The following is a 23,235-nucleotide window of genomic DNA, read 5'->3' as shown; positions in this document are numbered from 1 at the left end:
AGCTTCATGATGTGTTGTTCACTGTGAATTGCATTTGGTTTTTATCTCCATTTTACTGTGCCCCAGCTTTTTTGGAAAAGGAGTTGTAATCAGTGCATCTCCAGCTGATTTCAACATTATGACAGACTGATCATAATATTAAATATTATCAGAGATGAATCAGTTTCTTTTTCATGGCAATCCATCTGTAATGAGTTCAGTGCAATGAACAAATTTTTACAGGGTAATTCACCAACTTTAGGTAAGGATTGTTAACTTTATGTGACCGTGTTAGCGGCCCTACTTCTGTTACTGTTATGTGATGTTAAAGGGTTTTCATTTCATATTTTATGTTATACAAGTTTTGTGGACGAATATAAAAAAAAATCTAAAAAAGACTGTTGCAGAAACCTGAAGAGAGAGGTTTAAGACTGCTGAAGGACCTGCAAATAAGGACACTGAGCAGTTGAGTGAATTGCTGACAGGAATAATAGAGAACCAACAACCTTTGGCGAACATATCCTATAATGGCCATCTAGACAGTTAATAATAATAATAATAATGGATTGGATTTATATAGCGCTTTTCAAGGCACCCAAAGCGCTTTACAATGCCACTATTCATTCACTCTCACATTCACACACTGGTGGAGGCAAGCTACGGTTGTAGCCACAGCTGCCCTGGGGCAGACTGACAGAAGCGAGGCTGCCATATCGCGCCATCGGCCCCTCTGGCCAACACCAGTAGGCAAGTAGGGTAAAGTGTCTTGCCCAGGGACACAACGACCAGGACAGAGAGCCAGTTCAGATGAGGGATCAAGCACACCTGATTTGAGTATATTAGTGCATTGATTTAGCTATTCTCTCATTTCAGATTATTGTTTTTCATCAACAGGTGTCTCGTTTAATGTGTTCATTTGATCATATGAACTGTTCTTGTGTGTAGGTGGAAGTGAAATGGACAGAACTGCAGAGTTGCAAGGCATAGCTTCCTCAGAAGCTATGATGTGTGCCAGCACTGCTCGAACAGAAGACTTACGATGAATGAAAAGCTGGCTATTGAATTTCATTAACACAAGTTGAAGTATCTAAAGGAGGAGCATGAAATGAAAAAGAAGATACTCCAAGTAGAATTAGAAATGAAAATGTGAGATGCATCAGTCTCAATATACCAGCAATGAATAAAAAAAATACAGAGTAGAATGCAGTAATTTGACCATGACATGTTCAAGTCCTTGTCTGTGGTTTGTTGGAATTGAAGGCATCTTCTCGGCATGAATCAAAGTATATTCCAAAGGCACTGAAAATGACTCTTTCAAACACCAAACATGCACTCTACTAGACCCCTTGTGCATATATAAGCTTGGATATAGCACCTTTGATTAGGAGTAAGTGGGTACAAGCATTGTGTAAACAAAAATTTCCTTCCTTGTACTCATTTATACCTTGACTGAGGAAGCAGATTTATGTTAGTCTCAATTAACGCTTCTAATTATTCACAAAATGAAGAAGTGTTTTTCTTTAGTCGAGAAAGTTTGCTTATAACCCATTGCAAGTGCATGTATACATGCGTTTCTCACCATTATAATGGCGAGAAACGCATTGACTCGGTGACATCAGTTGTTTTTGTTCAATTTAATAAAGATAAATACTATAGAATTCAGAAAGTTTAAAAAACTATTTTTATTTGAAATTCAAAAACGATTATTTGTTAAAAAAAAAATTAACTTGACACATACAATAGGTGGATGGACCTTGATGCGTCACGGCAGACAACACCGACAACCCAGGTTACAAAATACTTACGGGGATGATCCTCACCACAACATCACCTGGCTGCAATCCACTCTACCAAATTGGCAGACTCACTGCAATAGATACATTCAACTTCAACTGTTTTTTCCTCAAAGCTAATGTCACTGGTACTCTGAACTTGATTTGAAAGAAAGTCTGAAATAATATAAATTACTTTTGATTTAACTTTGAAATTTTTGATTGATTTTAATTTTTATTCATAGTAACCTGAGATTCAAACCCACATCTTTTCTTCATCACTATTCTAACATTCTGTGTTGCTATGCCTATGATGCTCTTCAACTCAAACGCTGACATCTTCATAATCCTGTCCTTGATATTTTTCTATCCATTTTCTTTTTAAGTAGACCCTACTACTAATACTTCTCAAAAGACTGGAGCTCAATGGACTAGCCAAAGACCTTACCCTAAGATATAAAACTCTGTATTCATACACTTTTTCAATGGGATTCTATTAACTTTTCCTGAAATAAAGCTTTGACAGCAGTGGTTATAAATATGTCATCTTGCTATGTCCTCTTCTGCTGCTAAGCCTAAATGACACCTGACTGCCATCAGCAGTTTATAATAATTACCTGATCCAATGGGAAATGTGTAAACATGAGAAACACTACATTGTATTTTCTTTTGTTGAACTTTGGCATGGTTACACATCTCAGGATGTGACAAAAGACCTCAGTGTTAACAGTCTACCACAATAGGAAAACAACCAACTTTCCTGTTTACTAAGCTCTGATCTTTAGGATTAGGATTCAACTTTATTGTCATTACACATGTATAAATACAGGGTAACGAAATACAATTTGCATCTAATCAGAAGTGCAAGAGAAGTAAGTGCAATAGGAGCAGATTATATACAGATAGGGGTAGTATAAAAGCCATCTACACTATATTTGGATTAGGCTGAAACAGAAGTAGATTTTGTCTCTGCATAAGTTTGAGGGCCATGGGAATTCGTGAAACAGATCTTACAAGCAGACAAAAGAGAGAAAAATCCTTTGTAATATTTCCACAAAATCTTTATTTTAGATTCATGAAAGTTAAAAAAAAAAAAAGGAGAAAAATAAACCTTGATAGTTTTGTAAAAAATATTTTATGTAATTTTATGATAGGAAAACAAATTTAAATCAAGAAAAACCACCCATGTGTGTCCTGCAGGCCTCATCTACCCCTCCAGCATGTAAACAGTGTTGATAAAAAGCTGCTGTGTCATTAGCTTTTCTATCAACTCATGTGCCAGTATTTCTGAATTTAGACCTCAAACATTGCTCTTATGATAGAATAAATTAGAAAACCTAGAAGTATAGATGAGGTGACTCATAGTAAACTATTTTTCAACTTATTTTCAAGCTTTCAGGACACCTCAGGAATAGGGATGGGTATCGTTTAGGTTTTATCCAATACCAGTACCAAACTGATAGTTTTGAAACGGTGCCGGTGCTTAAACGTTGCTCAAACCGGTGCTTAAAGAATGAAGAACACAAACTTCTCATGTTCAGCTGTTTTTTTGTAAAAAGATAACAATGTTAGCCTTTTCTGCAGCTATAGGGGATTTATGGTATCACTCTTGGCTGGAAGCAGTGCTTAATCAATGGGGGGGAAAAAACACCAACTTTGTCCAAAAACCTTTCATGTTTAACTGTTTTCCACTTTTTCTTTGGTCATTTTAGCCTTTTTGGCAGGGTGAAGGGAGTATCTGCCATCAAACAAGAAGACAGCCTCATGTAACTACGACGGTGTTTGCTAGTTCACCTTACATGCATTAATGTAATAACGTGGTTAGCCTACTCAACGTAAATTACACACGAACAACAATAAGCTACTCACGCAGAGAAGAACGGCTGCTGCTGCATCATCATCCTCATCATTTCTGCTACACTGGCAGGGCTAGGGGCCAGGACTCTACTCTTCGGGTTCTTGGGGGATGTTGCTAACTCCGGGACCGATAACAGGCACCACACCCGCAGTAGATGTGCACGGTGTGAGGTCTTGCAGCAAGCTATCAAATACGGTGCATTTCTCTGCTTTTAAAAAAACGCTATGCGTTGCCAGGTGTTTCATCAGATTCGAGGTGTTACCTCCTTTGCACAGTATCACCTTAAAGCACTTGTTGCAGGCTGCTGAGTTTGCATCTTTTGCTGTGAAGTACAGCCAGACTTTGACCGCTTCGCCTTGGGCGTTTTTAATCTGTAGCTCTGCTCTAAAAGAACATACGTACCTGGGCTCGCCTACTATCCTCGGAAACGTAAAATGATTGGCTAGAATCTAAAGTGTATGACATCTCAGGAAAAGAAAGCACCGAAATAAAGCACCGAAATGTGCGCTGCTTTTCGGTCTGGTTATTACCGTTTATGTGATACCGGTACCCATCCCTACTCAGGAATGACGAGATCTCTTTGGTGGATATAATAAATCATACCACGTGACACGAAACAAACTGTAAACAAAACATAAGTCAGTACAAAATGCATTTTTATAGACGGACATTAGCAAAAACAAAACAAAACCCTAAAAATTAACTGGGTAAATTTGACCATCCCCCAACAATTACACTTGTGTTAGTCTGCAAGGCCTATTTGCACAACCACTTGACCACTTAATCATTGTGGTTAAGTTAGTTTGCTCCTCTGTCTCTCCATTTTCAGTTTTGTGTTTTGTTCTCCTCTAACTTCTGTGAGATCTCTGTGGTTCAACAGCCAAAGTCTCTTTAGTGCAAATAGGCTGTCAGCTACTGCCACCTCAAAACAGAGAGGAGAGGCCAGAAGAAGATCATTTTCATGCTGGATGTGAAGCTGTGTTTAATTTGGTGCCTGGAACCGGTCTGAAAAGAGCAGAGAAAAACAAAGATTGTGGTATAACTGATGATCTTTAAATTAATTTTTATTAGTATTTAAATAAAAATAAAAACCTTTACTCCGTGCATTACTGTACTAACTGCCACTCTAAAATCGTGTACTGCTCAGTCTGCACTGCTGCTCAATCCTGCCACTTTATCCCATTTGTAATACCACCCCACCCACACCCAAATACATGTCAGCAGTCACATTTCTATTTAAGATTTCTTTATCTTCTACTTGATCCATTCTCAATCATCCAGGAAAGTAAATCTCCAAAAGTTGATTCTGTTCATCTGGACGTAGCGTTTTGTGGGAGAAACGTTTCGTCATCATCCAAGTGACTTCTTCAGTCTCAGCTGACTGCAGGTTTCCCCAAACCTTATAAACAGTACATTTGCATAATGACTGAAACCAGCTCACTGAAGGGACAATGGGCTGTGAGGTCAGTTCCTTAATCTTAATTATGCAGATTCTCATGACCATTGATCAACAACCACTGACCAAAACCCACTGATCAATGGCCATGAGTACCATTTACAGAGAGTTGGGGAATGGCTGCCATCACAGCATGTAAGATGGTGACAGATGTACCCTTAGGCCCCCTCCTGGATTCAGAGATGGTCTTTCCCTTTTCACGTAAATGCCCTCCTTGACTCCGCCCTCAAACCAGCGTTCCTCCCTGTCCAGGATGTTACATACTCATCATTGAAAGAGTGTCCACTGGCCTGTAGGTGTAAATAGACTGCAGAGTCCTGGCCTGACGAGGTGGCTCTTCTGTGTTTTACCCAGAGGTTGTTTGGTTTCCCCGATGTATAAATCCTGGCAATCCTCCTGCACTTAACAAGTGTACGCAAGTGTAAAACTAAGTGTATGCTGTTAAGCGGCCATTTACGTGAAAAGGGAAAGACCATCTCTGAATCGAGAGAGAGACTTTTTTTGACATTCAGTCTTTCCAATAAAATAAAACTGGATACAAATTAGAGACTGAGCCACTGATTGTAAGTTTGCTCACTTATAAGTGGCCTGTATATACAGAAATGAACAAATAATTATTTTCCCCACTGTACGTGACTCTGCAGAATCATTGTGTTAACCCACCTGATAGCTCTCAAAGGTGGGATGGCAGAGACTTTGCCCACAGGTTTCGGTCCTGCTGCTGAGGGCATCATGACCAGTAGGCCTGGAGGGGCTTTGGAGAGTGAGGTCGGGACTGGACTCACTTGGGGGGAGACTGCTCTGGTAGGGCTCAAGGGGAGAGGCCTCTGAGGAGGGAATTTGGGTGTGGGCTGCAGCTCAGACACCAACTAAAAGAAAGATATTAGCTTTATGTACATTACTGAACAGTGACATGCAAAATGTTTTTGGAGGTTGGTAGCTTATATCCACTTATAAATCAAAAAAATTACTGACTAAAGGTAAACATTATATAAAGTATATTTCTGTTCTTCTAATATGCTTTAATGCAGCACTATTAGCTCTTGCACTTAAAACAGCACTAAGATCTTCTCTCTCTCATATACATACATATGTATGACCATCGAGCTCCCAGGCCTCAGGTAGAGGACCCAAGCTTGAAGGACAGACCGCCCGCAGGAGCGAGAGGGGAATTTTTACTTTATGTGGGTTACAGTTGCTTCAATATAGTAAAACAGTAACAGACTAAACTATTTAACAATATAATACAATATGTTACAGCTTTACAAATTTAAGAAATAGCACAACATATACAAATCACTCAATAATAAGGAATCAAGAATTGACGGAGGTGATTATAAATAAATATTCAAGAATGTTTACAAGAATATTACTGAGCAGAAAAGAGCGTGTGCAATAAAGGGTGTAACGATGTAATGATTTCCTGTTTCGTTCAGTGGTGCTTTTTTGGAATCTCAGTGTCCCACTGAATGTGCTCCTGTGACTAGCCGGCGCGTCGTGGAGTGGGTGGGAGGTATTATCAGATTTCAAACATATTAAAGTCGCAAGCAACAACATGGATGCCCTCTGGGTGCTCTCTCTGCTAAACAATGGTAATTATTGCTACTGTTAGCTTCCGAGGTCGAGAAAAGGGCCTGTACTGAATAGACAAAGCGTTTAAGTCCAGTGAGCAGTAAGGGTCTACAATTTTACTGTTAATACACCAGTCATGAAGCACAGAGCCCACCGCTCCTTCCATTGCCGGAGTTTTTATTGAGATTGCAGATACATGCGGCAGAAATTAGCTCTCTCCAAAGGTTGATTAGACACTCCCTTAGAGAGAGGGTGAAGAATTCAGTCATTTGAGAAGGTTACAGAAAACAGCTGCTGCTCCTCCATATCAAAGGAGGCAATTGAGGTGATTTGGGCATCTGTCTAGGATACCTTCCCTTGTCTAGGTAATTTTGCATTTTTGCTTGTCTAAAGCTCCTGTCCTCTGTAGACTATTTTGAGTTTATATGCCCTGACTTTTTCCTTACACTCTATAAAGGGCCTTACCAGGGGAGATCGTGCTGGAGTAAGGGGTAGAGGTTTCTGTGGCGGGCTCAGTCTCTGAGGTGTTGATGGGGATTTGGGTGGTGCTACTGGATGCTTGCCAGTTGGAAGAGTCCGTGGACCACCCTTGGCAAATGAGGCAGGTCTCAGAGGTCGCACTATGTTGACTGGGTGGGTGCCATTTGGGCCTGGTCTAAGAGATGGGACCTCTTTGCTGGTGTGAGAAATCTACAATTACAAGAAATTCAGTTAAATCCCATATATATATATATATATATATATATATAGCACCAAATCACAACAACAGTCACTTCAAGGCATTTATGTTAACAAATGTTAACAAACCTAACAGAAAAACAGCTTCAAATCATTTCACAGAGAGAAGAACTCATATGGGCATTCATTTCCTACTTTGGTCATGAAGAGAAAGAATGCATACTTTACCAATAGGAGAATCTTATTCATAAAACAACAGTGAGATAATAGACTTCACATTAATTCATGACATTTTTTGGTTCTTTGCTTTTTCTTTAGACCTACAGTTATAAATAAAACTATTAAGTGATTAACTAGGATCTGTGAAAACACATTTATGCAAAATAAGTCAACACAGAGACGTTTTTGCTTGTTTGATGATGATAAGTGATCGATGTAAATTCCATTTCAAAGCCAGCAGAGGTTAGAGAATGAGCTTGTATGTGTGTACCAATGGGCCCCTGGACATGTTTCTGTCAGAGGCATTTGCTACATAATGAGATATCATCAAGTAAAGCGTGCAGATTAAATTCATGACTTTCATGATAATGGTAATATTAATTCTTTTTTTCTTTTTTTTTTACAATATTTTTATTGGTTTTGCAACAGCATACAAAGATTTGTTTTCACAGTAATATGCCGCAGTAGTAAGAACACTTTTACCCCCTCACCTCCCATCCCTGCTCTCTCCCAAACCTACATCAAATAAAAACACATGAAGTATACATACATTAGTACAATATGTGGCATTTATACAATTGAAGGAAACAAAAAGAAGGAAAAAAAACAAAAAACAAAATAGAAATAGCTAGCACAAACAAAACAATTTTCACCTCATCGACACTCCTGCAGGAGTTGTCTGATATTTGCTTCTTTTATAAAGTTTTTAAATGGCTTCCAAATATCATCAAAATATGTTAACTTGTATTTAAGAAAATATGTTATCCTTTCAATTGCCATACATTGTGCCAAAGAATTTATCCAAGCACCAATAGCAGGAGGATCTGATTTTTTCCAGTTTAATGCAATTATACGTTTTGCCTGTAATGTACAATAATCCATAAACTTAATTTGATGGGCTCTTAGTTTAAGATTTTTAGGATACATATGTAGTAGCAACATTTCTGCATCTAAAGCATTCTTTGTAGTTAAAATTTGGTTTATTTTGGTTATCACTTCCTGCCAAAATGCGCGGACAATTCTGCATTCCCATATACAGTGGAAAGCATGTATTTGGAATTTTGTTGTTATATTTATTCAATTTCACCAGTGTTACATATGTCTGCATGATCCAGTTGTTTTGTAATAGCTTTAGGTTACTATTAACCGATTTTGTGATTTTAAGCAAATTGACTTCATGTCTCCTCAGAAATATTAATATTTAGATCATTTCTAACTGAGAAGCTGATGTTTCTGGAGAGGCAGAGACAATCCAGTTATAAAATGTTGAAATTAAGTCTTTGTTACAACATTTTTTCACCATTAACGCCTCTAAATTAGTTAACTGGGGAACATGCATGGAAGAAATGAAGCTTCTAATCTGTAAATACTTAAAGAAATGTTTTGTTGGAATTTGAAATTTTGAGACTAAATCCTCAAATGAAACCATTATTCCATCACAGAAAAGATCATTTTCCTGGTACAAATAAAGCATTTCCCCAAATAGGACTAAACTGAGAGAGATTGTTCTTAATATTCACCATTTCTTTTATTGTAAATCAAACTTCAATCATATTTCAGACTATAGGATTATTTGTTTCTTTCTTTAATTGTTTTGGCTGTGCAGAGTATAAGTACAAGTTTAATGGAATTTTAAGAGAATTTGCTTCCATCCCCACCCAAGAAGGGATATTTTGGGATGAAAAATAACACATTATTGTCCTTAGTTGAATAGCCAGATAGTACCAGTAAAAATTGGGGCATTTCAACCCCCCTGTATCGAAGGGAAGATACAACAAAGACAAGCGAATGCGGGGACGCTTCTTGTTCCAAATAAACTCTCTGATTAATCATGCTACTTTGGTAAACAATTCAGTCTGAAACATATACAAGAGTTTAGGTCAGGGGTCTGCAACCTTTTACACCCAGTTTCCATGCAAAAGAAAACACTGGGAGCCGCAAATACTTTTTAACATCTAAAATGAAGATAACACTTTACATATTGTTTTTTACCTTTATGCTTTGTGTGAACAACTAAGGTGTGCTGCTTATGAAATCCATGAAGTGCTACAGAGAAAATTACATTTTATTTATGTAATTAACACATTTTGAACTCTTAAAGAAATATAACAAAAGAAAAAAGACACCCAGCTGAACTAAAATGATCCATGTAGCAAACAAAAACTGTTGTGAGCCGCCACCCTTATATTGCCTTTGGGCTGTTGGAGCCTTGAGCTGACTTTTAAAAAATAATTGGAAAAAAAAGACACTATGCTGCTAAAAAATGAAAAATAGATATTTGCAAAATTCTGCCTAAATATGTATTTTCCCTGGTTAATGTGTGCGGCGGGGCGTGGTCTGCGGCGCCGCTGCAGGGGAGGCGGACGCACCTGAGCGACACAACGGCAATCACGCCTTGCTGCCTTTACGTCTGCGCTATCTGTGCTGTTGTGTTGTTGGTGGTGTATGTCAGCTGTGAGCTGAAAAGCTACAGCCGGCTGCATGCGTACAGCAACCGTGTGTGAAAAGTGGTCAGTATAGAGATGCTGAAAAGCGTGTTCATGCAAACATCGTCGGGTCTGCTGTGATATGTTTACAATGGGACTTCTGCTCCTGATCCTCTGCAGACAGCGTCTGCAAATGTACGAAGTCAGTTTACGCAGGACTGTAAGCTGTCATCTGTCAGGCGTGAACGGTGTTTGTCTTTAACATAGTTCACGGTGGAGAACAGCTGCTGACATAATGTGGATCCGAAGATCCATAATTGGCCTCTCTGTGGTTGAAAGTCTCGATAAATGCACGGCGTTTCTGCGGGTATACCGGCTTCCGTGAGTGTGACTAATTTTGAGCTATGAAAAAATAATAGAATATAATTTTATGTTTATATTTCAATATCACAATAATCTTCCAATTTAGAACTACAAGTTAAAAAGAACTAACATAAAGAAAATACACTTCAGCTAAATACTTCTAACTTATTTTCCCAAACCACGCGGAGCCGCAGTATAAGGACTAAAGAGCCGCAGGTTGCCGACACCTGGTTTAGGTAATACATTCATTTTAAGAACACTTATCCTTCCAATAATAGATAATGGTAAACTTATACAACGCTCCAGATAGTTGGAAACTTTCTGTAGAATTGTATTATAGTTAAGTAGGGCCACATCTTTTAGTGAAGGAACTATTTTAATGCCTAGATAAGTGAATTCAGAATTAACAGTAAAGCCAGTTATATTCTGACTTACGTTTTGACTATATTCTTGTTTAAGTACCATTAATGATGATTTTGTTACATTTATTTTCTACCCTGAGAAGGCCCCAAACCGGTCTATTAAATCCTTTACTGCAGGCACAGAAAATTTTAGTTGCTTTAAAAATAATATGACATCATCATCAAATAAAGCGATTCTATGCTCCTTTCTACCAATCGTAACACCTTGTATTTGTCCACTGGTTCTAACACCTATTCCCAAAGGTTCAATAGCTAAAAGGAATAAAAGTGGAGATAATGGTGAACCCTGCAGACACCCTCTTTTAATCTCAAATGGTTCCGAAATTATCTCATTAGTCATAACCTGAGGAACAGAATGACAGTGCAGTAGTTTGATCCAATGCAAAAATGATTTACCAAACCCAAATCTAACAATGACATCAAAGAGATATGGCTGTTCGATTCGATCAAAATCCTTCTCCGCTTTGAGCGAGGGAATGGCTGTATCTTCCTGTTCACTTTGATTATGAAGAATGTTGAGGACTCGTCTTACATTATGAAAACCCTGCTTATATTTAACAAATCCATTTTGATCATCTCCTATAATAACTGGAAAAACATTTTCTAATCTTTTGGAGAGAATTTTACAGAGAATTTTATTATCTGTATTGACTAAGCTTATAGGACGCATATTTTCACATGTCAACATTTTCTCTGCCTTCCACGATCTCTGTAACTTAAGCACTTAATTATGAAAGTTCTCGATCGGTTTGCAATAGAACTTTGACTTGACTTGTGGTTATCCTTTGTGCTCTCTCAAGGACGGGGGGGGGGGGGGGGGGGGGTTTAAAAATGTCCGCTATAAACTTCTCCATGAAAGTACACGCATCTGTACCTTCTTCTTTCTCAGGTAATATTAATTCTATGTATTATTGGGAAAACAAGCCAAAAATAGTTTTATTTGGCGATTTTGATTGTATTAACATTGTCTGTACTTTGATGTGCCCTGAATAGCAAAGCACAGAAAAACCAAAGTTGAACTTTTTTTCTCAAAATCTTAGACTTATATTCTCAATTGATATTTTTATTTCTGTCTACTGCCACTTGTTAATTCGTAGTCCTAGAAACACTCTGGAAACATAAATCCAATAATCTTAAATTAAAATTTGGATCACTAAATGATATCTACCATTCTGCTGCAAAATTTGTCCCATGATTCAGGAGGTTTTTTAATCTTATAATTTACTAGCTGCTTTTTTTTGCATATTATTTTTATTTATATATTGTTTTATGCACTCACTGGTGCCCTATATGTAATTGATATTTGGCTTATGACTCTTTGGTTTAATTTATACACTCCATGCTAATGTTTTTAGCCTTTCAGAGGTAAAAACTCCTTTTGTTTTTAGTCACTACTGGTATTATTGGAAAGAAATTGAAAAGTTTGCAACATTAAAAAAAAATGTAGTCATTTTAGTAACAAACCAAACACACGTTTGAAAAATAATTATTTTCATTTTTATTTTCTTGCTTCTTTTTCATTAAAGCAGTCCTTTTTGAAATGTTCTTTGTAGCTCCATCTCTTTCGGTGATGAATAATGCCACTGTCCTCTTTATCTACTCACCTTTGACGTTCTTCTTCACATCTCTCATGTAATTTTATCATTTCACCATTTTAAAGTATTTTTTTGTATACATTTTTGTGTTAGTATTTCCTAAGAGAAATTAAAGCTAGATAAAAGCAACATAAAACATAAAAAAATGAAATCCATGCAGTGGAAGCTTTCATCATCAATCTTCTACTCACTCTGTATCAGTAAGGGAGTCTCCTTCTCCACTTTCCTATTTGAAACTCTTATACCACCTCATTCTCAAGTTACCACATTCACAAACTTGGGTGTTCATGCCGCCTGTTCATCCACCAACCTGACAGGGTGATGCCAAAACTCCATCGGCCATTTATGGCTGAGGGGTAAAAACTCTGAGATACCAATTTGTTATGTGTGCAGTACATGTGTGCATTTTGTATCTTATAAGTCAGATATTAAAATGTTAACTTCAGGCTGATATTAAGACATAGGATGCTTAAACAATAATTTGACAAACTGAATATTTAATTCAATATGAAGGTTAACCTCATGGACACTCAGTTATTCATTCACAGAAAAACAGTCATCACCCTACTCCCATTTCCTCCTTCCCTTTCTTTTGCTTTATTTTGTAACACACTAGAAACACACATATCACTCACCCCCTTGTGGCCATTAACTGTGTTGATTGGTCCTACAACTTTCAGGTGAAAGGCAGGATTAAGATGGCCATTCTTTCGCTTATCTGCTGATCCCTCCATCCTGAGCACAGAAAGACAAAAAAATAAACAAGAGCCTGTTGCATGGAAGATGTACAGCTTCATCACTTCGCTCATTCTGACATTCTGGTTTTATGGCCCAAATTGAGAGATAAGAAAACTAGAACGGAACATGAAGCTTCTTATCCAGCTGATGTTAGTGGAAATGAAATTAAACAAATGCTTCCATCCAGTGATTAGACAAGTCTAACTGAGTGAGATGGTTCTTTGACTAAGCTACCATCTTAGAAATAATTTGTTCTAACCAGTCTATGGAATTTCTGTTTGTGTTTGTGTTTGTGATACCTTTACTGTTTGTACTGAGAAACAAAAAGAGAGAAAAAAAACCTCATTCTTAAAAATGCCCCATGCTGTATCACACTGACAACCTTCAGCTTACAAGTGAGACATTAGCGATTGATAAGTACGCCAATGGAGGGGGCAGCACTATGGTCTGTTACAAAGACAGAGGCGAACCAATCAACAAATCATATTAAAATGGTTTACTGGCACCATTTTGCCTCTCATTCTGTACAAGTCATTGACCCTGGATCAGCAAAACAGCCCAGACCATCACACTTCCTCCTCCATGTTTGACAGTTGATGCCACACACTGTGGAATCACCCTACTCGACGGTGTACAAAGATCCTGTATGATGAATCGAAGACTACAAATTTTGATTCATTAGCCCATTATACTCTGGTCTTCAGTAGTCTAATTGCAGTGTTTCATGGCTGAGGCAAGCCTCTTTGTCTTATTCTGACGCCTTAGCAGTGGCTTTCTTGCCGCAACTCGTCCTGTGAAACCTACAGCTTGAAGACCACTGTTAAAGTGTACTTGAAGCTGTTTTCCTGTGAGCAACCTATTACGCAAGCTGTTAACTCTCAGAAACTTGTCCTCTGATTCATTTGTGGTTTTGGGTCTGCAGATCTCTTCCTGTCAGTTTGCTTCTGAGTGCCTTTTGATGGTGAAAGAAACCACAGTGTGTTCCAACACTACTTTTATGCAGACAGAGGGGGTTGGAAGTAATCCAGAAAAGTTGCGAACACCTGTAGGAATTAGTAGTACCAGCTTTTAACGCTCAATCAACCTCCACTGCTGCAGAACTGCTTTAAATTGTTAACCCGTTTTGTGTTCCCTGAAAAAAGGCATTTTTCTGTCATTCTAAAATGTACATTATTTTTCAGTTTTGAGCATCATAATACATCAGTGCATATTATATAGTTTTACTTGCTAGACCCCAAAATGAAAATGCTACTTTTTTAAATTCTAGGCTTTCCTCTTTTTGTTGTATCAAGAAAATGTAGTGTTAAGAAACAGACAAACAGTGAAAGACAGACAGTACTTCTTGCATGTGTTCTTTTTTCTTTGGGAAAGCCACTTATGGTAATAAGACGTCTTGATCCTGTGGCAGTAGAAGACCAGCAGCACTGCAGGTAAAACCACCAAGAAGGCAAACAACAGTCCAGCCACCAGCCCCACCTGACCTGTTGACATACACAAACACATATATACATACACACTAATGTGTTTACTAGTATATTTATATGGCAATTGAAACACTTTAATTTAGATCAGCAAGTATCAAGGAAAAAGGGCCATCCATGTCAAAATTTTCTGTTTACTTCTAGTGATCGAACATTCTGAGCCTGTCAGCGAGTCAGAGGGAAAAACAATGTTAACTATAAAGTTATGTTTTGTTTATTTTCAGAGTGAGTATTAAGCTGTAGCAGGCAGCGGGTAAAGCCCAGGCTTGTGAAAGAGGAGAAAAAGGAGGAGGAATAGAAAAAAGAAATGGACATGACAGAGAAAGAGAAAGGGAGAGAGAGAGACTTTGGCTTTTAACACAACTTTATTTACACCACATTAAAAAGAAAAACCACGAAAAAGTCAAACCTAACACAAAGTTGCTACTACATCATCAGCAACATCAATATGCACTAACCATTTACTAACCCCAACCAAACTCACACACACATACTTAAAAATTAAGGACAAATGTCCCATCTGCTCCTATTGAACACAAAACCTGTCCAATCCCCCACATAGTTGTAAAGGAATCCAGATCTTTAGTCAGAGAGTTAAAATCATGCTGTACTGTCAGACGCAATGCCAACAATTTTTATCCCGTTTTCCTTCTCTCACCCCAACCAGTCGCAGCAGATGGCCCTGCCCCTCCCTGAGCCTGGTTCTGCCAGAGGTTTCTTCCTGTTAAAAGCGAGTTTTTCCTTCCCACTGTCGCCAAAGTGCTTGCTCATAGGGGGTCATATGATTGTTGGGTATCTACTTTGCAATATAAAGCGCCTTGAGGCGACTTTTGTTGTGATTTGGTGCTGTATAAATAAAACTGAGTTGAAATTGAACAATCCCTTTAAACTATGCACAGCATCAGTCCAACCCTGACCTAACTTCTGGTTCTTCCTAGTCTTCTATATTGCCAGCTTGGATGTACCAAACAAAAAATTAATCCGAACCAGAGTCCGTCCTTTCTTCACTGAATACTTAGGACCAAAGACAAACAAGGGTACAGAGAATTTCTCCTGCAGAGATTCCACCCACTCCTGCAACAAAGAAAATAAACCCACTAGCCGCAGACAATCAGAATCAGAATCAGAATCAGAATACTTTATTGATCCCTGGGGGAAATTATTTTTTGTTACAGTGCTCCACTGTATGAACCACTAAGTGCTCCAGCGTCTCCCTTTGTGAACAGAAAGGACATCCCTCCCCAGTGCTTGGATCCAGGTGGGCTCTGTGTCTGTTTGTGGCTATTGCTCAATGTATAATCCTCCACTGGAGGTCAGCCATCCGTTTTTCAACAGGAGGCTTATATGGACCCTCCACCTGCAGGTAACACAGCTGTAATATAGCTGCTTCTTTCCACAAGAGCTGAAACTATCTAGCACTGATGTTCTCAGGGAGAGAAGTAGGCTCCCCTCAGGCTGCTCCTTAAAGACCATCAAGGAGAGAAAAACATATCCGCTGTCATCAGCCCATTGATCAGCTAGGACACAGTTTCCAGTAAACTCTCCCAGTGATGCCGACAGGGATTGCCAAGTTTCCTCCACAATCCTTCCCAGCACTCTGGAGGCCTGTGACACACCCAAGAGTTCCCATTGACATCCTTGTGAGATGGCCCAGTTTGATAATACCAGTCTCCACAAACTTGCTCCTTATAGTGGCAGTAGAAAACACAGTACTTGGAAAAAAGTCATTAAAAAACAGCGGCTCTTCAAAAAGCCACATCCCAGGTCTGGGGTCAGGAGTCTGTGCGAAAGTCATCACTCCCCAAGTAAAACCCAAGAGTTTTAATAGCCCTTTAACCCCATCAAAGATTCCCAGGGAGTCTAGTAATACATGCCAAACTCCACTGCCCCACTAAACACACCTCACTCTTCTCCCAATTAACCCTGGCTGAAGAAGCTTTTTCATATAAAACATTAACATCATCAGCGTATGCTGACACAATAACAGGAGGGCTCTGAGGCAGATCTGGCAAAGAGAAACCCCTCAGCTTGTTCCTCAACCTGCACAGAAAAGGCTAAATAGCAATGCTATAGAGCTGGCTGAGATAGCACAACCCTGCCTAATCTCTCTCCTAACTGGCACAGGGCAACTCAACCCTCCTCCCACCTTCACAACACAGCAAGTGTCGCTATACCACAGCTTCACCCATGTCTGGAACCCCTGCCCAACAACAAAGGTCTTCTGGGTGGAAAAAAGAAAAGCATGGTCTACACGGTCAAAAGCCAACTCTAGTATAGTGTAGTTTACATATGTCAAATACATCTCTCATTAAAAATAAATTATCTATCATAGACCTATCTGGAATACAATAAGATTGATCCACACCAGTCAACAGTTAAATGACCATTTTCAGTCTATCTGATAGGACCTTGGAAAGTATCTTATAATCTGTACCAGGGCCACTCGTCTCCAGTTTTTAAGAAGGGTTCAATCTCCCTTTTTTGGTATGAGAGAAATAACTGCATGCCTACAGGAAGCTGGAAGTTTCCCTTCTTTAAAACATTCCTTAAACACTTCTAGAAGGTCCAGACCCAGAAGACTCCAGAAGTGCTTAAAAAAGTCTGACGGGAAACCATCTATTCCTGGAGCTTTGCCTGAAGCCATCTGAGATACAGCAGCAGACGGCTCATTCAAAGTTATATCCATGCTTAAGATGTCCCGATCCTCTGGACCGAGTTGAGGAAGCCCCTGCAGAAGTTCTGAAGCAGAGTCTACATCGCTGCTATCTGCCCTGAACAAGTCTGTGTAAAAGTCCACCGCATGCCTTCTCATCTCAGCTGGATCTGTGATCACATTTTCATTCGAAAGACGAAGACACACCATTTGTTTTCTCTGGGCTACAGACTTCCCCAAATTAAAGAAAAGGTTGAGGCGTCCATGTCCTGGAGTCTGGTGAAGCATGCTCGAACCAAAGCTCCTTTAGCTCTCTCATATTGAAAATGATCAAGCTCTTGTCTTTTAGAATTTAAACAGTCATTACATTACAACAGTCATTATTCTGCTGATCTAACTGTGAACCAGAGACATTCTTTTTATGTTTTATCTCTTCTTTAACTCCTGCAGAGTTCTCTTGATATTGGCTGTCAAATTAAAACCATATTGCTGCTGCAAAACACACAAATCTGGGCCTTTCCTACTTCCCACTATTGAGTAAGGGAATTAAAATCACCAGAATCATCAGAAGACGACTGAAGATGCGGGTCCTCCCCAGTCCCATCCAAAGTAAAATCAAGACAACAATTCCAGTCCCCACCCAATAAAACACAGTCCCCTTGATCAGCACCTCTTAATTTCTCTTTTAATGTTTAAAAACAAAACCTTACGCTCAGACCCTAAGTTTGGTGCATAGACATTAATCAAAGTAAAAATAAAAACGTCTATTTCAGCTCTGCGCTTTACTCCATGCTGAAAGTAATATTTGCATTTAGAGAAGGAGAAAATAAAATAGCAACACCTGTGCTAAAATTTGTCCCATGGCTAAAAAACTGCTACCCCACCACAGACCCGTCTACTTCATTTGTACTGTCAGTATGTGTTTCTTGAAGACTATATCTAGTCTCTTCTGCTTGATTACTTCTTATTTGCATCCCTGCACCCATTCACATTCAAGGAGGCTACCCTCAACCCCTGCACATAAGAGGAAGCCATCAAGAAAGGAAACAGCAAACAGAGATGAAACACCCAGTGTTGCAGGATCATGGCGATAATGCTTTTTACCATCCAGCACACCAAAAATGTTCAAATATATTGAAGGTGAAAAAACATTTTCTTTAAGGCATAGGTTTATGTTGTATACTCACTGCCATACTGAACCGGCCCACTGTCCACACTGCCACCAAGTCCTGGCTTCTCACAGAAGGGTGGTGCCCAGCCTTGATTACAGTGGCAGTTCCCATTGCTGTTACACACCTGAATATTATACACACAAAAGAAATGTCTTAAGTTGGTCTCTGACCCCTTTCTCTCCCTTTGTATACATGTCTGTGTGTGTGATTGTGTGCATGCTTGGATATTTGTGACTACCTGGAGGTGTATTAGTCAATGCATTAAGGCATTGTGTGCTTGTATTTATTTATATGCGCATTTATCTCAACACTATGAAATTTTCATACTGGAGAAAAAACTGCATATTGAATATTTTAAATATTCCTGACTTCAGCTAATTTCTAATATTTTCACTGACAGCGGGGAAGAAAGAGATTAAAGGAGACTCTATGCTTGCATTTTCTTGTTACTCATATTGTTTCAAATACTAATTCAATCCTGATATAATAGACTCTGTCAGGTGAGACAGGATCCACTTCGAAAAAGCTGCTGAGCAGTTCAAAACACAAACTAGGCTGTGCCAACTAGGGTTATTCTCATAACATATGTGTAAAACTGGGCATTGGAAAAACTTTGCCCTGGTCAAGACACACCAAGCTACAATCAAGCACGGGTACACAAATACCAGCTTCAGCCTCCATTCTCTGCCAGATTGTCTGCTAATCACTGGCAACTTGGCCTCCAAATGATTTTGTTTTTGACAAGTCTGGACTAAGCTACCTTGCAGTCACCTATTTGCCTGCCCTCTGGACTCAATTCACCTCTAGGCTCGCTAACAAAATCTATCAAACACCTTCATTATGCAACCATAACACACCAGACAGAACCTGTCCACTTGGACCTAGTCTCTGGCAATCACAGGGAATCTGTCACCTTTGTCACCTTTTCTGTTTCCAAGACTCCTTGGTTAGCAAGACATAACCCCCATACTGACTGGTCAAAAGGGCGAGTGAAGAGCTGGAGTTTGTTTTGCCTGGCTCACTATTTAAAATCAGCTCTGCCCCCTGCTTTAAATAGTCCCCAGACAGAACCCGAGCCTAAGCCTGATTTATCCTCTGTGCCACTAGCACATCATGACTTACATGAGGTTTTTAATAAAGATAAAACATTATTTCTTCCTCTGCACAGGCCCTATGACTGTGCCATAGACCTCCTCCCTGGTGCTCCGTTGCCTCCGTCCTGTAAAGACTGAAGGTGCTGCCTCCCATTCTATTGTACTTTTAAATATCCTAGGAACAACAAGTAAACAAGTGGTCTCTGAGAGAAGTACTGTATTGGGGTGATATAGTACTTGAGGTCTCAAGGATAAGATGGGGCTTGACAATTCAAGACCTTGTATGTCAGGAGAAGAATTTTTAATCTTACTGAATTTAACAGGGGGCCAGTATGGGTGAAATATAGTCTCTCTCTCTAGACCCTGTCAGTACTCTCGCTGCAGCATTTTTTAATCAAACTGAAGGCTTTTCAGGGAGCTTTTAGGAGTGCATGATAATAATGAATTATTGGAAGTGCAGGAACTAGTTTTTCAGCATCAGGATGTTTTTAGTTTTAAGATGTTCCACACATGGAAGAAGACAGTGTTTCATATGCACACTGAAGGACAATCAAAATTGACTCCAAGACTTCTTACAGTGTTACTGGAGGCCAAGGTAATGCCATCCAGAGTAAGCATCTGTTTTGACACCATGTTTTGTTGTGTGACTCTGTGTGATTATTGTGTATATATACATTTATATTGGTGTGTGTGTCTGTATGCTTACCCCATTGTTGTGACAGCGTGCAAGGCAAGTCTCTAACTCAGTAAAAGAGGCATTTTGGCATCTGCGGTCTCTGCACACCTTTGGCAACAGAAGGACAAAGATTACATAACGATTACAGAGCAGGTACACGCAGAGTTTAAAGGGGCTCCTTGGCCTAACTCTTGTGGGGATACTACAGAGAGAAAGCAATATATACAGAAAGACAATTTGCAGATGGGTACATTTTCATCCATTTGTATCTCACACATAATTCAGCTCTTATTTTGTAGGGTGTATGTGGGGAATTTACTTACAACTTTATATTCCATTCGACAAAGTGCCAAATAAACAAGATACACAAACAGGCCTCCTTAACCCCCAGTAGCCCTTTTTATTAGATCAATAATATGCATTGATCGAATGATCAGTGCATTATATTAGATCAGTAAATTTTGACAAAGGGAACAGGTGACAACTATAAACCATGCTCCTTTACACAGTAAATAAAAACCACAAACAGCTTATACTTAAAGAGTCAGAGATATCAAACTTTCCTTGAAGTTTCAGTTACATTCAGACCACATCTGAATGAGTCTGTTAACTTAGGCCTATAAGGGAGCCAGGAATGACAAAATGATGAATTAAATATGCTACTTACTAATTAATTACAATTTTATTAATTAATAAAAAATGGAATTCATTAATTAAATATTTCAATAATGATTTAAATGCTCGTTAATTTCATTTAAAACATTTAATAAATTTTTTATTACCTAATACCGTTATATTATATCTGGGTATAAAGTGTAATCTCGAAATTACAAAATATTTAATTCAGTTCAATTCAGAAGCCAACATCAAAGAGATGTAAGTGACATTAAAGCCATATTAGTCAACGTGTAGACCACTTGGGGCCAGACTAACTGGCTCTAAACATTTAACTTTATATTTGGCAGGAGGTTATATTAAAACTGATAAATATATGGCAATTTACACTTATTTCTTTGTTCTAACAATGCTTCTTGGCAATGAATCTTCTACCGTTGGAAAGCCTGTTTATTTCTTCTTGAATGTTGCCATATTCTTAAGGAAAATACATCTATGTATTAAGGAATAGAGGTGAGTATGTGGTTTGCCAAATCTTTTGTGGTTATACTAAACAACTTATCCTGCTATTGTTTTGGGCTTCTGGTACTCTAGGTGGTGACAAGTGGGTGCATGCTTGGCACCTCAATAGCAACACCACAGACCATGACCCAGTGATCCGTTGATGTCTGCTCCATGCATGCCACATTTGACTGATCTGGATAGGGCCCCAGCCACAGGGCAACTTCAACATGAAGTAAGTATCAAGTTTTCATGTTTTCAATCAATATTTGCCTGACCACAAAATTCCAGCTTGGTCTGAACCCACCTTGCCCTCTCCGCACTTGGTGCCGGTCATGACAAGACCCGGGTCAGGCAGGTCACCCTGGCCATCCTGGGTGCTGTAGACGTATGTGCCACGACATTTCACCTCTGTTCCTCCAGTCTTGATGGTAGTGTCAATTGACACAGCATTGGTGCCTTTTGGCTTTGTGGCAGCACTGTGGCACTGAATCTTCCCACACTTGGCATCGCTAAACAAAGATACAAGCACATAAGACTTAATTTTTCAATGGCCAGTCATTTAACCTCTGAGAAACCATTTCAAATAACCTCTGAATGTTGATGAACAGCCACAGTAGCGCAGTTGGGTTCAAAAATACATCAATTATCCACTGCTTGAGATATAATGGTAGGGGAGATGCCATATGGTAGGACGAATAGCTCTGTACATGGGATTAAAACTAGCCCTGGATAAAAAAGTAAATATAGTGGAAGTAGTGGTGAGAACTAGTTTCTTTTAGCAACAAATGAGGAAAGGCTCAGAGTCTTTCACCAAAGGACATGGTTATAAACTAAATGTGACAACTTGGAATAAAGATTAAGACACAACCTATGAATAAATGAATGAATATGTCCTCGAGGGATTGAAAAAAAATGATATAGTGGTACTTGTGATTAACTTTACTTGCTCATCACTGTAAATTTATGATGATGTGGATATCTACGTATTGAAAGTGTATAATGTTCATAGACGAGTTAACCCAAAGAATAAGCTCCACCATGTGCAATATTGTTTACTTTCTAATCTAACAAATGGCAGAACATGTTATCCAAGCATGGAAAGGAAACATCATCTATGTAGCTTATTGCTCCTATTGTTAGCACATGGCATTGAATAAGTTATGCATGCTCTCTGATTACACAGAATGACTTTGAACACTTGTGGTAAATAACACACTATTAGCAAAACATAGTGTGAAATAATTACTAGAGATGGCACGATACCATTTTTTTATGTCCGATACCGATATCACAAATTTGGATATCTGCCGATACCGATATGAATCCGATATAGTGTGTTTTAATCAATAAAACAGTTTTTTAATATCTTGCTGCTTTTTGTATAAGTTCATACTCAAGTAAAAACAAACAAACAAAAAAAAACCCACTAAAGCTATTCTGTTATACCTGTATGCAAAAAATACACTGCACCCAAAATATTTCATAGTTCAGCAACACTGATCAATCTAATAAACTTAAACCTGCACCATCCTCCCTATTCTGGTATTTTAAAGAGTAAGCAACCTAACGAATAGGGTTGCAAACTCCCAGCAAAAAAACAAAAAACAAAATAGGGAACCACCCCTCACGCTCCACCTCATGATGCTTAATCGACGTAATCAACTTTAATTTGATGCAGTGTGAAAAAAATGCACAGAAATCAATTATTTTTCAAGAATAATTAAATAGATTCAACATCTTTCTTCAACAGATTTGCAGACTGCACAGATGGTATCTTCCCAAAGGAAAAAGTACTATAGCTTACTAGGGTATATTAGACTTAATAGTTACTATATACAGTAATGGACTTCTATACATTTTACATCAGATTAAAACTTTGGGTGTAAGATTCAGATAATTATTTATTAAAAGCTAGACATTTTAAATGAGAATAAGAAAGAAAAGTATGTCTTTGTGCCCCCT

At 38.7% G+C, this 23,235-nt stretch overlaps 1 protein-coding gene across 3 annotated transcripts in view; it reads right to left on the bottom strand.

Moving 5' to 3' along the window:
* Positions 1–1,768: 1,768 nt before the first annotated feature.
* adam19a (ADAM metallopeptidase domain 19a) overlaps positions 1,769–23,235 on the bottom strand; it is a 107,180-nt gene continuing 85,713 nt past the window's right edge. Inside the window, exons 17-24 of one of the 3 annotated variants that reach the window (XM_080872622.1) lie at positions 21,578–21,782; positions 20,185–20,262; positions 18,400–18,508; positions 14,418–14,559; positions 12,976–13,075; positions 7,103–7,327; positions 5,729–5,934; positions 1,769–4,614 (exon numbers count right to left, since the gene is read on the bottom strand). In XM_080872622.1, the coding sequence (XP_080728748.1) occupies positions 4,569–4,614; positions 5,729–5,934; positions 7,103–7,327; positions 12,976–13,075; positions 14,418–14,559; positions 18,400–18,508; positions 20,185–20,262; positions 21,578–21,782 (1,111 nt within the window). In that variant the 3' untranslated portion in view covers positions 1,769–4,568. The remainder of the gene's footprint in view (positions 4,615–5,728; positions 5,935–7,102; positions 7,328–12,975; positions 13,076–14,417; positions 14,560–18,399; positions 18,509–20,184; positions 20,263–21,577; positions 21,783–23,235) is intronic. The other 2 variants (XM_080872624.1, XM_080872623.1) reach the window with 2 other exon arrangements.

Source organism: Rhamphochromis sp. 'chilingali' (assembly GCF_963969265.1).
Source record: "Rhamphochromis sp. 'chilingali' genome assembly, chromosome: 1".
NCBI lineage: Eukaryota > Metazoa > Chordata > Actinopteri > Cichliformes > Cichlidae > Rhamphochromis > Rhamphochromis sp. 'chilingali'.
This window is presented reverse-complemented; position numbering and strand designations above follow the sequence as displayed.